At 42.5% G+C, this 15701-nt stretch overlaps 1 protein-coding gene across 3 annotated transcripts in view; it reads right to left on the reverse strand.

Annotated features, from left to right (window-relative positions):
* The window catches only part of LOC123955703 (minichromosome maintenance complex binding protein), a 53312-nt gene extending 41805 nt beyond the window's left edge, over positions 1-11507 (reverse strand). For all 3 annotated transcript variants that reach the window (XM_046028008.1, XM_046028007.1, XM_046028006.1), the window contains exon 1: positions 11181-11507. In XM_046028008.1, the coding sequence (XP_045883964.1) occupies positions 11181-11238 (58 nt within the window). In that variant the 5' untranslated portion in view covers positions 11239-11507. The remainder of the gene's footprint in view (positions 1-11180) is intronic.
* Between the last annotated feature and the right edge of the window lie 4194 nt (positions 11508-15701).

The raw sequence follows: 15701 nt of genomic DNA on the forward strand, positions 1-15701 counted from the left end.
TTTGTAAGAGAGAGTGGGCCCACGGGGTGGGGGGGGGAGCAGACTCCCTGCTGAGCAGGGAGCCCCATATGGGGATGTAGGACCCAATCCCAGGACTTTGGGATCATGACCCAAACTGAAGGCAGATGCTTAACCAACTAAGCCACCCAGGCACCCAGTAATGGATAAATTTCGAAAGAATATAAACTGCCAAAACAGCCATAAGACTGGCAGAGTTCATATTGTTACCACAACTTGGTCAAAGAACATTGTATGTTTAATATCGATATGAGAGGAAAAAAACTGCTGATTCTTCTTCTCAATTCCATGAAGTCCCAAGTGCAGATAATTTTGCATTTTGAAGCAAAGTTCACAAAAGATAAAGATGCAAAAATCCTACAAAAACTGTTAACTGAATCCAACGGAGTATTCAAAAAAAAGAAAAATTAGACCAAGCAGTACTTATCCCAATAATACAAAAACAGTCTATTATCTTTGGGTGTAACCTAGGACATCGAAAGATTAAAGAAAAGGGGCACCTGGGTGCCTCAGTGGGTTAAATGTCTGCCTTCAGCTTGGGTCACGATCCCAGGGTTCTGAGATCAAGCCAGGCACTGGGCTCCCTTCTCAGCGGGGAGCCTGCTCCTCCCTCTCCCTCCACCTGCTGCTCCTCAGCGCATGCACACACGCGCACACTCTCTTCCCATCTAAAAAAAAAAAAAAAAAATCTTAAAAAAATTTTAAAAGAAAAAAATATAACCCTCTCGGGCACAGGAAAATAGGTATTTAATAAAGTATAAAACCTATTTTATGATGAAAAATTATAAATTATGGCTTGATAGTAAACTCTGGAGTGTAAGAGAAACCATTTGACCTTGATTCTTTTTTTTTTTTTCATTTTATTTATTTTTTCAGTGTAACAGTATTCATTCTTTTTGCACAACACCCAGTGCTCCATGCAAAACGTGCCCTCCCCATTACCCACCACCTGTTCCCCCAACCTCCCACCCCTGACCCTTCAAAACCCTCAGGTTGCCCCAACCTCCCACCCCTGACCCTTCAAAACCCTCAGGTTGTTTTTCAGAGTACATAGTCTCTTATGGTTCGCCTCCCCTCCCCAATGTCCATAGCCCGCTCCCCCTCTCCCAATCCCACCTCCCCCCAGCAACCCCCAGTTTGTTTTGTGAGATTAAGAGTCATTTATGGTTTGTCTCCCTCCCAATCCCATCTTGTTTCATTTACTCTTCTCCTATCCCCCTACCCCACCATGTTGCTTCTCCATGTCCTCATATCAGGGAGATCATATGATAGTTGTCTTTCTCCGATTGACTTATTTCACTAAGCATGATACGCTCTAGTTCCATCCACGTCGTCGCAAATGGCATGATTTCATTTCTTTTGATGGCTGCATAGTATTCCATTGTGTATATATACCACATCTTCTTGATCCATTCATCTGTTGATGGACATCTAGGTTCTTTCCATAGTCTGGCTATTGTAGACATTGCTGCTATAAACATTCGGGTACACGTGCCCCTTCGGATCACTATGTTTGTATCTTTAGGGTAAATACCCAGTAGTGCAATTGCTGGGTCATAGGGTAGTTCTATTTTCAACATTTTGAGGAACCTCCATGCTGTTTTCCAGAGTGGTTGCACCAGCTTGCATTCCCACCAACAGTGGAGGAGGGTTCCCCTTTCTCCACATCCTCGCCAGCATCTGTCATTTCCTGACTTGTTAATTTTAGCCATTCTGACTGGTGTGAGGTGATATCTCATTGTGGTTTTGATTTGTATTTCCCTGATGCCGAGTGACGTGGAGCACTTTTTCATGTGTCTGTTGGCCATCTGGATTTGACCTTGATTCTTGAAACACTGTCCTTAAAGCAAAATAATTTAATGACAGGATTGTACTTCCTTCCCTACTGGTCCAAACACACTAGCAGGTCCTGCAGGGAAAGCAGTTACACAATCATAATAACGTAAATGCTATTCACTGGTTTTTGACCTTTATAATATGATAAGATAAAGCACTAAAGTATTGTAAACTGGTAATGCACAATGACTGACACGAATGAAAGAGAAGCAATAGAAGGTTGTAGAGATACTAATTTTCTCATCTTATGAAACAGAAACCCTGAAATAGTATCTAAAGTTGCTGGATAGAAGAAGTAATTTTAGAATATGCCTTTACATTCAAAAGGAAAGCAATCGAAGACTTAAAAATAAGTGAAAAACCAACAGCTTCCCACTAAGATGGGAAAAAGGCAAGTTTGTCCCTCTCACCACTCCTTTTCGACACTACTAGAAGTCAAATTAATGCAGTAAGACAAAAAAAGGAAATAAAAGGTATACTGACAGAGAAGAAAAAAATAAAAGTGTTCGCAGATGAAATGTTTCTACATGGAAAAACCAAAGGGAATCCACAAAAAAAACCTCCTGGAACTAATAAGCAATTATAGCAAGATTGCAAAATGCAAGGTTAATATATACGAGTCAATCATATTCCTACATGCTATCAGTGAACACGTATTAAAAACACATACCATTCACATTAGCATCCCCCAAAATGAAATTTTTGTCTAACGAAGTATGTACAAGTATGTACTATTTAACAAAATATGTACAAGATCTGTATAAGGAAAACTATAAAACTCTGATGAAAGAAAGAACCACATAAATGCGGAGATATTCCACATTCATGGATAGAAAGATTCAATATTTTCAAGATGTCAGTTCTTCCCAACAAAAACTCAGCTAAGTGCCTTTGCTTGGACAGTAAATCTTAAATGGTCCAGAACAGTCCAAAGTTGCTTAGAGGCAATAAGCATCCCCCAACCCCTGCGTGGCAATCTAGAGTCCCAAATGCAACGACAGATTTTAAATAAACAACACAGTGATTACAAAGATGAAGGAACAAAACTTGAATCATTCAATTCTATCTTCTATGAGGTAACTTGGGAGTGTTCAGTAGTGTTTAATATATAAAACAGTGTGAGGGCGCCTGGGTGGCTCAGTGGGTTAAAGCCTCTGCCTTCAGCTCAGATCATGATCCCAGGTCCTGGGCTCAAGCCCCACATCAGGCTCTCTGCTCGGTAGGGAGCTTGCATTCTCCTTTCCCTCTCTCTCTCCCTGCCTCTCTGCCTACTTGTGATCTCTGCCTGTCAAATAAATAAATAAATCTTTTTAAAAAAGTGTGAAATAAGAGGTATAATAAGTGCAAATTTTAGCTCATACATGAACTATTTCACTAAATTTGAATAACAGATTTAATACTGAAATGTATTCTCCTCAGTTATTTGCTTTGTAACTAAAGAATGAATCAAGAAAATACATAAACATCAGGGGCATGATTTGGTAACTGCCTCACTTATGTCTTTTGCAGTTATCTGTTCTGTTAGAATTCACTTACTAATTATCAGACAATTATTTCCTTTTTGTACTGCAAGAACTTGGGAAGTTATTTTTATTCAAAGAATTCATTATACAATTAAAACAAAAATTTTCAAATCTCCTGTGTGGTACCCACCAACATGAAACAACATCCACAGTGATACCAAACAAAAAAATACTCAAAAATGGGGGAGCAGGGGACAGAGGAAGGTGATAGGAGCAATGCCAGAACAATTTTGAAATGTGGAATACCTTAAGCATTGTATATGGCTTCATTTACTGATTATCACTGAAAATAATTCTGTAGTAAAAAGGGAAGTATTTTAAAAAAATGATTCAGGGAACCAAATATGGTCCTGATTAAACAGTCTGGTTCTAGAGTCTGTAATCTTAATTATCTCTATTATCAAAAGAACTAAAAGCACTACAGATTCAATGCAATCTCTACCAAAATGCTGTCACTTTTTGCAGAAATGGGAGATCTGAATCTAAATTTATATGGAAATGCAAGGGACTCTGAAGAGCTAAAACTGTATCAAAAAGGAACAAAGTTGAAGGGCTCACATTTCTTGATTTTAAAACTTACTGCAAAGCTACAGTAATTAAGACAACATGGTACTGGCATAAGGATAAACATATAGACCAATAGATGGAGGTGAAAGTTCAGTAAAGCTATACATCTATGGTCTAGTTTTTTTTTTGACAAACGTGGCAAAACCATTCACTGGGGAGAGAGAAGTCTTTTTGACAAATAGTGCAAGAGCTTCCAGGTTGGTAAATGCATGCCCTGCTAGGAGGTAGCTAACATACCCCAGTTCCCTGGAGACAGAAGCATGAGGAACCATCCAGATCTCACCCTATGTCCCTCTTCATCTGGCTGTTCACCTGTATAGTTCATCATATCCTGTATAATAAACTGGTAAATGTAAAAAATAAACCAAAACCAAATGATATTGGGACAACTATCCACATGCAAAAGAATGAATCTGGATCCCTACCTCATACCCTATATAAAAACTAATTCAAAATGAATCAAAGATCTAAATCTAAAAGCTCAAGCCACTAAACTCTTAGAACAGAAGTATAAATTTTTATGACCTGGCATTAGATAATGGGTTCTTAGATTTGGCCATCAAAGGGAAAAGAGATAAACTGGATATGACTTTGTCAAAATTAAAAACTTATACAAGTAAAATGTTATGAAAGCTTTTCTGTTGCTTTCTGTCCTTTACATAAATTATAGTGTACTATGCACAAAAAAATTAAAACTTACATCAAAAGACACTACCGGGCGCCTGGGTGGCTCAGTGGGTTAAGCCGCTGCCTTTGGCTCAGGTCATGATCTCGGGGTTCTGGGATCGAGTCCCACATCAGACTCTCTGCTCAGCAGGGAGCCTGCTTCCCCCTCCTCTCTGCCTGCCTCTCTGCCTACTTGTGATCTCTCTCTCTCTGTCAAATAATAAATAAAATCTTTAAAAAAAAAAAAGACACTACCAAGTGAAGACAATCCAAAAAATAGTAACAAACATTTGCAAATAATATATATCTGACAAGTCTAGTATGCAGAGTATTAAAAAAAGTCCTATCTCAACAATAAAGACAAAAACCCAATTAAGGGATTTGAATACACATTTCTCCAAAGAAGATATACAAATGGCCAACATGCATATTAAAAGAGGCTATTATCATTAGTCATTAGGGAAACCTAAATCAAGGAGTTACCACTTCACACCCACTAGGATGCCTATAACAAAACAACAGAAAATAACAAGTGTTAGATGTAAGAAAGTGGAAACCTCACAAATTACTGATGAAAATTTAAAATGCTGCAGCCACTTGGGACAACAGTTTGGCAGTTCCTCAAAGAATTAAACATAAAATTACCTTATGACCCAGCAAGCCCATTCCTAGGTATATTACCAAGAGAACTTAAAACATACATTCACACAAAAATTTGCACACGGATGTTTACAGCAGCACTATTCACAATAACCAAGAAGTGGAAACAACCAAGGGCAATTCATCAATGAACGGATAAACAAAATGTGGTATATCCACTCAATGGAATATTATTTTCAATCATAAAAAGGAATGAAGTGCTGATATATGCTACTGTATGGTTGAACTTTGAAAATCTTATGCTAAGTGAAAAGCCAGACACAGAAGTCCACAGTATTATTCCATTTACATAAATGTCCAGACTAGGTAAATGTTAAACAGAAGTAGACTGATTACCAGAGAATGGAAGAAGGAGCAATTGGGAGTGACTGGCTCACTAGCACAGGATTTCTTTTTGGGGTGATGGAAATGATAGTGAGTTGTACATTTCTAAATGGTTAATTTCATGTTATGTGAGTTATATCTCAATAAAAAACTTTTTATTTTTTATTTATTTTTATTATTTATTTTTTATTTTACTTTACACTAAGGGGGTGCCTGGGTGGCCCAGTTGGTTAAGCATCCAACTCTTGGTTTTGGCTCCAGTCGTGATTATCAGGGCCTTGAGATGGAGCCCTACATAGGGCTCTGCACTCAGCTCTGAGTCTGCTTAAGATTCTCTCCCTCTGTCCTTCCCATTCACGCTCATGCTCTCTAAAATAAATAAAATCTTAAAAATAAATAAATACAGGCACTAAAAGCAGAAACGTACTTGATTACCTCTCTGGGGAAAGAGCATCCTTTTACTCATCATTTAATACCACTGTGTGTTTTTTTTTAAAACCATGTACAAGGTATTATTTAATAACCTCAAAATGCATATATACATATTTGTACTTTTTATTTAATAACCTCAAAATGCATATATACATATTTGTACATATTTGTATATACATATACAAATATATACATATTTGTACATATATACATACATATATACATATAGTACCCAGGTACTTCTCAGAGAACTTGCCCCACTGTTGAAGTGTGGGCCTCAATAGTCAGGAATGTCCTACAAAACTCTGCCCTGGCCATAGCTGTTGGTGCATGAGTGGACTCCTGACTCCATGCTGGGCCAATCAGATTCTCTAGCCCTAGCATCTGGGATTAAGATAAAGATGCTACCTAGTGTGGAACTGAGAACAAGTGAATTTGGGAGTTGTGGAGTTGAGGTAATTAAATTCATGTACAGAGATGAATGTGGCCTAAGGAAGAAAAACTGATAAGAGTTGCTTAGATTCCTGCTATCTTTCCGGTTCCTGATTCTGCTCTTGGGATGCCAAGACACCCTCCCCATCTTTGGGTTCTACAGCCTTATAACAAATGCCTTTTTTCAGTGGCCTACCAAGATCAGGATGATAGGAGAGCTCTAAGGTGGATACAAACAAAAGGTGATGAATTATCTAGAATCATGGTGACGATAAAAAAGCAGACTGACTTTCAGTCGATTTTATTATTGCTTTAAATTCTCTAAAATGATAGTGATCAAGGGGCACCTGGATGGCACAGTCAGTTGAGCATCTGACTCATGGTTTCCGCTCAGGTTGTGATTTCCCGTCCTGGAATCAAGCCCCTGCGCCAGGCTTTGTGCTCGGTGCTGAGTCTGCTTAGGGACTCTCTCCCTGCTCCTCTCCCCCAGCTTACACTCTCTGTTTCTCTACTTCTCTCTCAAATAAATCTTTAAAAAATAAATAAATAAAATACTAGTGATCAAATACTTCTCCCTACCCTCCTCTGCAAACCACTGCTTTTTGCACGAGCTAGTCTAATCGTTAGATACAAAGTACCTTGAATGTAACCAGTAACAATGATCTTGACCGAACCAACAATCTAAAGAGAAAATAGTGAAAGAAATGACTCGTTATGCATTCCTGCTTTGTCCAAAATTAACAGAAGTCATTAATTCAAGTAAAGAAATTTTATTTTAAATATTAAATGACTAAGAGAAAAAAGTAAATAGAACTTTTTTTTTTTAATTATGATTCCTGCCTTTGTTTAAAGAAAGTGATTTGATATGGATCACTAAATGAACAGTCACTGTAGGGACTAAGCCATTAGCTCTATGGACATGACAGAGACCAACAAAGATAGGTTGAACCAAAGTATTTCTAAATCATAATTTAAACCTTTGGATCGCAATGTCCTGTACATAAGATCTTTAGAAACTGAGGGAAACATTAAAGATATTTTATGAATGCTTAAAGGAAAAAAATGTACATATGAACAACTGTAATATGGCAGATACAAAATCAAAATACAGATTGTATCACAAAAATGAATTATGATCCCTGTAGTTATGATTGGCCACTCACTGAATTTCAAAGTTTCCTACCTGAATGAAGAAGAAAGAATTAGGACTTGCATGAGAAAGTAACTCAAACCTGGTAGGATCTTGAATCCTCTGAGAATAGGAAGTCCACCAGGACTGTCCTAAGTCTGAGACTTGTGGTCACAGTACCATCCCAGTTCACAACATTTCTGATTGATTAATCAGTATTTTCACTGCCTCTATTCAGCACATATTCATTGAGCATTTTTTTTGTAAAGATTTTATTTATTTATTTGACAGAGAGAGATCATAAGTAGGCAGAGAGGCAGGCAGAGAGAGTGAGAGGGAAGCAGGCTCCCTGCCGAGCAGAGAGCCCGATGTGGGACTCGATCCCAGGACCCTGAGATCATGACCTGAGCCGAAGGCAGCGGCTTAAACCACTGAGCCACCCAGGCGCCCTCATTGAGCATTTTTAACGTACAAGGTGTATTCCAGGCAATGAGGATATACTGGTGAATAAGTCAGATACAGGCCCTCAACTCCCTGAGTAAAAAATGTAGCAAAGGAACCCAGGAAACAACTTCTTCAACAACTTACTTTACATACGTGAAAATTAATAAAAGGAAACCTCACTAAAGTAGACCTGGGGGGCGCTTGGGTGGCTCAGGTGGTTAAGCATCTGCTTTTGGCTCAGGTCATAATCCTGGGGTCCTGGGATGGAATCCTGGTTGGGTTCCCTGCTCAGCAGGGAGTCTGCTTCTCCCTCTGCCCCTCCCACTACTCATAAGAGCGTGCGCACGTACTCTCTCTCTCTCTCTCTGTCTCAAATAAGTAAGTAAAATCTTAAAAAAAAAAAAAAAAATTAAGAAGGGGTGCCTGAGTGGCTCAGTCATTAAGCATCTGCCTTTGGCTCAGATCATGATCCCAGGGTCCTGGGATTGAGTCCTGCATCAGGTTCCTTCCTAAACGGGGAGTCTGCCTCTCCCCTGTTTGTGCTCACACACCCCACCCTGGAAAATAAATCTTCTTTAAAAACTAATTAAGAAAAATAAGTAAAGGAGCTAGAAGAGGAGGCTGAAAAGGGGAGCTGTACCACCCAATGTCGATGATAAGAACTGTCATTTACAGACCCCTAACAAGAAGACTCTGCAACAGGAAAGAATCAATTACAGGCACCCACAAGGAGAGATGAACATCGCACCTCCTACAGGAAGTCTACTATCCTTACAGCTCAACCACTGAGAAACCAGCATCACCCTCAACTCCTGCTTTTCTCCAATGGGCTGTCCTTCAAAATAATCCATCCCAACGTCCTCCTCTATAAAATAAAGTTCCTCTCCTTTGTTTGTGGGACTCGTCTACGGTTTGCACAGCCTGCATGTCCCGAACTGCAGTTTCTCTGTTATTTCTTAATAAACCCATTTTTACTGTTAAAGTAACTGGCAGTTTTATTTTTAAGATTAACACATGTTACTTTCCAGGACACATAGGATCCTGTAGTAATCGAAGCAGGGAGTACCCAACTTTTGTTCCCAAAAGAGTTAGCCAGGAATGTACGAGTGGACCGAGGTGGGGATGAGGCAAAGGAAACAGCTGATGTAGAGGGCCTAGAGGAAAGATTCAAAACAAAGAACTGAAAGAAGGTTCAATAGGAGAGGGAATGCAGTGATGAGGTCTGAGAGCTGAGTAGGGGAGGAGCCAAGAAAGGTCTCATAAACCACTAGAGACATTTCTCTATCTGGGTGTAAATCAATTTAAAACAATTTACTACAAAACAGAAGAGAGTCTACAAGTTTAACACCTGACTTACTTTCACAGAAACATACCTGTAATGCTGTAAGCTCATAAAGGCTTTCAATATATTCACGGTGATTAAAAAAATACAGTGAAGATATATACTCCAGAACAGCTTCTCCCCCAAAATTATGACTATAAAGCATATTATTTTCTTCTATATAACACACAATCTATATGGGGAAAGAAGGCATCCTGTGGGGAAACATATCAACAAGGTCCAGGTGCCCACGACAATTTGCAAAATACCGTAAAGCCAGTATTTTATACCCAAACATACCCTTTCTGCACTATAATAAAACGCGCCCCTTAGGATCACACACTTAGTATGCAAAATCTGACAAACACTCTCAAGACTACATCAAATATAAAATCATCCCATGTATCCGTCAAGACTAAGGTACGGGGTATTTCTCATAAATGTTCTAAATATCTATTAACTGGAACTTTGCCCTTAAGCACCAAAACTTTTTACTTTTGATGGAATTTCCCTAAAAATTACCTACGCATCTACACCCACCAACTGTGCAGTTTAATCTTCACTCCATATTTTGGGGCCACTGTTTTGGACATTAAGGGCTCCAGTATTCACTGTGAACTAGGATTTAGTGAAGGTATAGGTGCCCCTTCCTCAAAGCACCCTATGGTTATAGTGATTTTTTTTTTTTTTACCTTTTTAAAAATATATATACACATAGTTGTAGATTTCCTCTTTACCAGATTGTCAATGTTCACGGGCTACAATCCGGACGCCTATCCAGGCCTCCTTCTAATTTGCTGCTTCTAAGTTTCGGCCTGGGAAACCAGAAAACTAAACTTGCTCCAATTATATGGAAAATGAATAAAGAGTTGTTGAGTCCCTCCTACCAGAAATACATGGATTTTACGCCACTGCTTTGGCTGCTGGAGACTATTTAGCGTCTCATTAGCCCTTCTCACCAATACCCCACGGTGTTTCCCAGGAGCGGAGGCCACTCCTACAACGCTAAGTTATCTCCAGGTGCTACAACCTAAGCGATGCCTGGTTTGCCTCCACCACTCCTAAGTGCAAAATAAGGGGGGAGGGGGCCAAAATGACCAGTTCACCGCACGCAAACCTAAAATTCCGCCCGTGGACGCTTCACGGGAAAGTAGCATTTACAAATAAACTGCAACTAAAATGTACTAAGCTTGTCTGCAGCATTCTCGGCGCTTTCTGCGCAGGAGCTCGTCTGAGCAGTTCCACGTTTCTCGCTAGCTCTGGCACGAGAGGAGACGGCTACCTGGCAGGTTGAAAAGTCATCCCCAGAGCAAAATTAAGCCCTTACACCCAATCTCATCTCGGAAGGAGAGGATGTGTGCAATACAGTAGTTAGAGCCAACTTCTGCGGCGAGCGAGCACTCCCCCCACACACCGGAAGTTTTGAAATATCCTGCAGGCTCCCCGTAGGCAAAGTGCTTTTCCTCGCCCCGTCTCAGCAGGTCCCCAAGGTTCAAGGGCCCCTCCGCGAGCTGCCGCACGCGGGGCGCGGGTCCCCGGCGCGCCACGGAGAGCGAGGCCGGCAATCACGGCCGACCGCCGGCTCCTCGCCGCGTAACCTTGGCCGCTCGCGAATCGCGAATCGGGCAGGTGGGAGGCACCTGCGGCCGAGCCGGGAAGCCGCGGCCCGGGCCCCCGCACCGGCGCCGGCACCGGGGTGCCTCAGCGTCGCCCGCGCAGGCCCGGCCGGCCGCGAGAGCCTTCGGGGGAGCCCCGCGTGCGGCCGCGCGGCGGGGCCGGGCCCCGAGCTCGGCAAACTCGGCGGCCCGCCCCCGGCGCCGCCACTCACCGAAGAAGCCTTGCACGATCCCGAGCGGGTGGCTGAGCCAATCCTCCCCACAGGGCATCTCGCCGACGGGCCGGGGCCGGCGCGGCCCGGCGTCCCGCGCCGCGGCTCCTCCTCGGGGGCTCGGTCGCTCGTCGCCCGCGCCCTCCCACGCACGGCGAGCTTCGGGGCGCGGGCCGCCTGCCCTCCCGGCGCCTCAGGGAACCGCGGCTGTGGCGGCGACAGCCGAGAAGCAGCTGGCCACGGGCAGGCGGCGCGTGCGGGCCCCCAACCTCCACTTCGCACAATGGCGGGAAATAGGCGCCGCCGACCGCGCTGCCTGCGACCTGGGTGGAGCTCGCGCGGGGAGGGGCGGCGGGAACGCGCGGCGCGGCCCCGCGGGCGGGAGGAGGGGCGGGTCGGCTGGCGCGGGGGCGGGGCGGGACGGGGCGGGGCCGCGACGCGGCGGCAGAGCCGCCGCCATCTTGGAGATGGGCAAAAGGAAGGGCACGCGGGGCTTTCAGGAGCTGGCGTCGTGGCCGGGGTTGGCGTGTTGCAGTTTATCACGCTGCGCAAGTGTGAAGGGGGAAGCTGCCGATGCCCAGTTTATTAATTCATGATAGGAGGCCTTGCCCAGGTCGTCGGAAGCCGCAGCAACTTGAAAGTACAAACCCAAAGAGAACCCGGGGTCCTCTCTGGGCAGAATTAGGGGGGGAAACAGCTCTTGGGGTGCGCCCACCTCCTCTTGGTGCTGATGTGGTTTTGGTCCTGGGTTTGCTCCTTTCTCTGTAGCCCTGCCTGAGACCCATGCAGTGATTTTCCTTCACTACATAACGTCTTATCCCACTGAGGGAGGTATGCATTTCGGTAAGGGACACTGAAAAACCCCAAACGCCCTTTGCTTGTCATCTCCAGCGCTGTGTTAGAGGGACCAGTTCCTGAATGAGGCAAGCGCATAACTGAAAACCTACCTGGTCTGCCTCTGCCTAGAAGCTGGAAAGAGCCAGGGAGCTTTGACAGGTTCATGCAGAAAGTGTACAGGCACACCGCTGCAATAAAGCGAAAATCGTAGAAAGGCGAATCAAACGAATTTTTTGGTGTTCCAGTACACACAAAGATTATGTGTATGCTATACTGTAGTCTATTAAGTGTGCAATAGCATTATGTCTAAAAGAAGGTGCATAATTTAAAATATTGCCTTTGGGGCACCCGGGTGTCTCAGTCCTTTAGCGGCTGCCTTCAGCTCCAGTCATGATCCTGGGGTCCTGGGATCGAGACCCACATTGGGCTCCCTGCTCGGCGGTCACTCTGCTTCTCCCTCTCCCACTTACCCTGCTTGTGTTCCCTCTCTCACCGTGTCTGTGTCAAATAAATTTAAAAATATTTTAAAAATATATATATATTGCTTTAAAGATACTGTCTTCAGGGGGCTTCTGGGTGGCTCAGTCGGTTAACCAGCCCAGGTCCTGATCTCAGGGTCACTAGATGGAGTCCCACAGCCAGCGCTCAGTGGGGAGTCTGCTTGAGATTCCCTCTCCCTCTGTTCCTCCCTTTCCAAATAAATAAATAAATCTTTAAAAAAAAAAAGTGCTGTCATCTGAACTTTTAGCAAGTCATAATAACCCATCAGGGATCATCATAACAAACACATTAATAAGGAAAATGTTTGAAATGCCGTGAGAATTATGAAACCTGTCACAGAGATACACAGTGAGCAAATGCTTTTGGAAAAATAACATCAATGGACTTGCTCAGAATAGTGTTGCCACAAACTTGCAATTTGTAAAAATTAAAAAAAAAAAAAAACAGGGGCGCCTGGGTGGCTCAGTGGGTTGAAGCCTCTGCCTTCGGCTGGGGTCATGATCTCAGAGTCCTGGGATCGAGTCCCGCATCGGGCTCTCTGCTCAGCAGGGAGCCTGCTTCCTCCTCTCTCTCTGCCTGCCTCTCTGCCTCCGTGTGCTGTCTGTCAAATAAATAAATAAAATCTTTAAAAAAATAAAAAAATAAAAAAACACACAAAACAAAACAAAAACCAAAAAACCAACAAACAAAAAAACCCACAGTATCTGTGAAGTGCAATAAAGCATAATAGAACAATGCATGCCTGTATGGAGATATCCTCAGAATGGAGATGGAGGCATCAGTACACACAAAAGATCAAATCTAGCGGTAACCTTTTAGCGAGGAAATTTGGAAAATATCCAAGTTTGGCGATGAAATAGCATGTTTCTCCTAGGCCTGGAATGTACCTGAGAAAACTGCAGTATCAGCAGCCGAAAATAGAGCTTGTTAACAGAAGAATGATCTGAATAGAGTCGGGAAAGTGGGGAGCCCACGAACAAGAACTGAATTCAAATCTCAAGTCCCACTTGGGGCAAAGAGGGGGGGTCATTTGTACATCTCATTATGAACTAAGTAGTCGGCATCCTGGATTATACATCTAGCTCTTGTGAGTCTGGGTGAGCTGAGAACACCGATGTGAACATCCAAAGGCGCTACCACCACTTGGTTCATTTATTCATTTGTTTCGCAGAGAGGGTTGCCAAGTCCCTCCTAGCAAATGGAGAAATCCCACATTTTAGTTTCGTGACCAGTAACATACAAATTAAATGTATACAGCCATGAAAACATCTGCGTTTAAGTCATAATAATCTAAGATTTGTTTCATAGGAAATTGCAGATGGATACCAAGTCAGCAGTGGCTAGGGCCACTGCAGTTTTAGATTTCTCCCTCTGTATTTAGTTACTTATAAACAAACAGTTGCTCAGATTTACTTAAAGAGACACTGTGATGTTTTTGAAATATCATTATTTTATAATGTGAATGACTGCAACATCTAATTTCTTGGTAGGAAGATTTGATACTACTAATTAGTAGTTGTGAAAACATAAGTGGCCAGGGCAGGGTCCAACAGAGTACATCTCCAGGGCACGATTTTTTCCCCACCAGTAACAGCACTTCTGCCTCCACTCTCCAAGCCTGTATTTTTAAGGAAGGCATTAAGTAATTCCTTTACCTTTGTGGGGTAAAGGAAAATGAAATTCAAGGGCTTTCCTGAAATGTGACATTTACACTAGGACTTGAAAGATAAATAAGAGTTAACTAGGCAAAAATGGGACAGAAGAGTGTTCCAAGCCTAGGAAAACAAAACTTGCAAAGAAAAATTAAAGTAATGACAATGTATTATATGACTTGGCTACTAATAGTCTTTATATAATCATAATGCTGTTAAAATTCGAATGTTGATCTAACCAGCATTATAATTTAACTTTAGTGAGAGGCAAGAGGGGAAAGGGTTCATATGTGATGAGGACAAAGATCAAAAGGGGCAAAATCCTCATCGTTTATCTGGGGCGTCAGCACGTAATGCAAATGAGAAAAATTTCAGAAGTGGCAATTAACCACATTAATTTAAAAACAGAAATACTAAAAGAATTGGCTGAAAGAGTTGAATGTAGTTTCCTTCAGGGTGGGGTAAATTTCCTTTTAAGACATTTGCTAGTTTTCTGCATACTTGTTATTAATTCAACCCCAACTGCCCTAGAATTTCCACTCGATTGTAAGATCCGTGAAGCAATGATTTGGTATTTATGTGCTGTTTTATTCCCTAGCACCTAGAAGAGTGTCTAGCATAGCATAGGTGCTCAATAAATGGTTGCCTAATGGGTAATGCACATTTTCCACCAGTTGCCTCAATTTCCTCTCTAGGTGTTTAGACATATTTTCTTGGATATCTTTCCCAGAGACTTTGACCTGTTCCAATCTGGACTTCTTGCCCTCTACCTCTGGTATAAAACTGTCTTCCTAGGGTCTCCTATCACCATTATCCTAAGGATTCTTCCTTTCATGTTTTCATTGAGACTTTGAAAAAAAATCTGTTCCCTTCTTCTTCCATACCTCCAGAGAGATTGCCTAGGAAAGAACTGCAATGCTTAGTTTCGGAGGTGTAGCCGAGGCTCGTTGCCCAACTAGGGACTACATTTCCCAGCCTCCTTTGCAGCTGGGTGGGACTGTGTGATTAGGTCCTCACCAATGTACTGGGATCGAATGAGGTGTATGAACTTTTATTTCAGTGTCTTATCAGAAAACTTTTGGCCTGGATATGTTCTTTCCTCCTTCATGATGGATGGAATGGTGATGACTAGAATGACCCTGTGTCAAAGACAGCCTGGATTTTCATAGGAACGTTGCATTCTGTGGCTTTCTTTGTTACAGTTGCTAACATTACTCTGAAGAATTCAGAGAGCCGGTGTAAGTGGGGTGTTATACGAACAGAAAGTGCTGCTATCCTTTAGTGGTTGGAGAGCAGGTCGCAATAAGGGAAAGAGGAAATGGCCCAGAACATAAAGGAGACTGATTGTGTTCAGGCTGTTTTAATAGGGAGAACTTTCATCCAAAACATCTGAAAGAGGAGGATTAAATGCTGAGGTTTTGTAAAACAACGGAGTTGTTGAGAAAGGGGAGATGTGAGTTTTATGTTGGAATATGCAAAAGCAAGTTGGTCTTTTGCATTTATCCTTTTCTTGGAACACAAAGGGAGAAGG

This window comes from Meles meles, chromosome 13 (assembly GCF_922984935.1).
Source record: "Meles meles chromosome 13, mMelMel3.1 paternal haplotype, whole genome shotgun sequence".
Taxonomy (NCBI): domain Eukaryota; kingdom Metazoa; phylum Chordata; class Mammalia; order Carnivora; family Mustelidae; genus Meles; species Meles meles.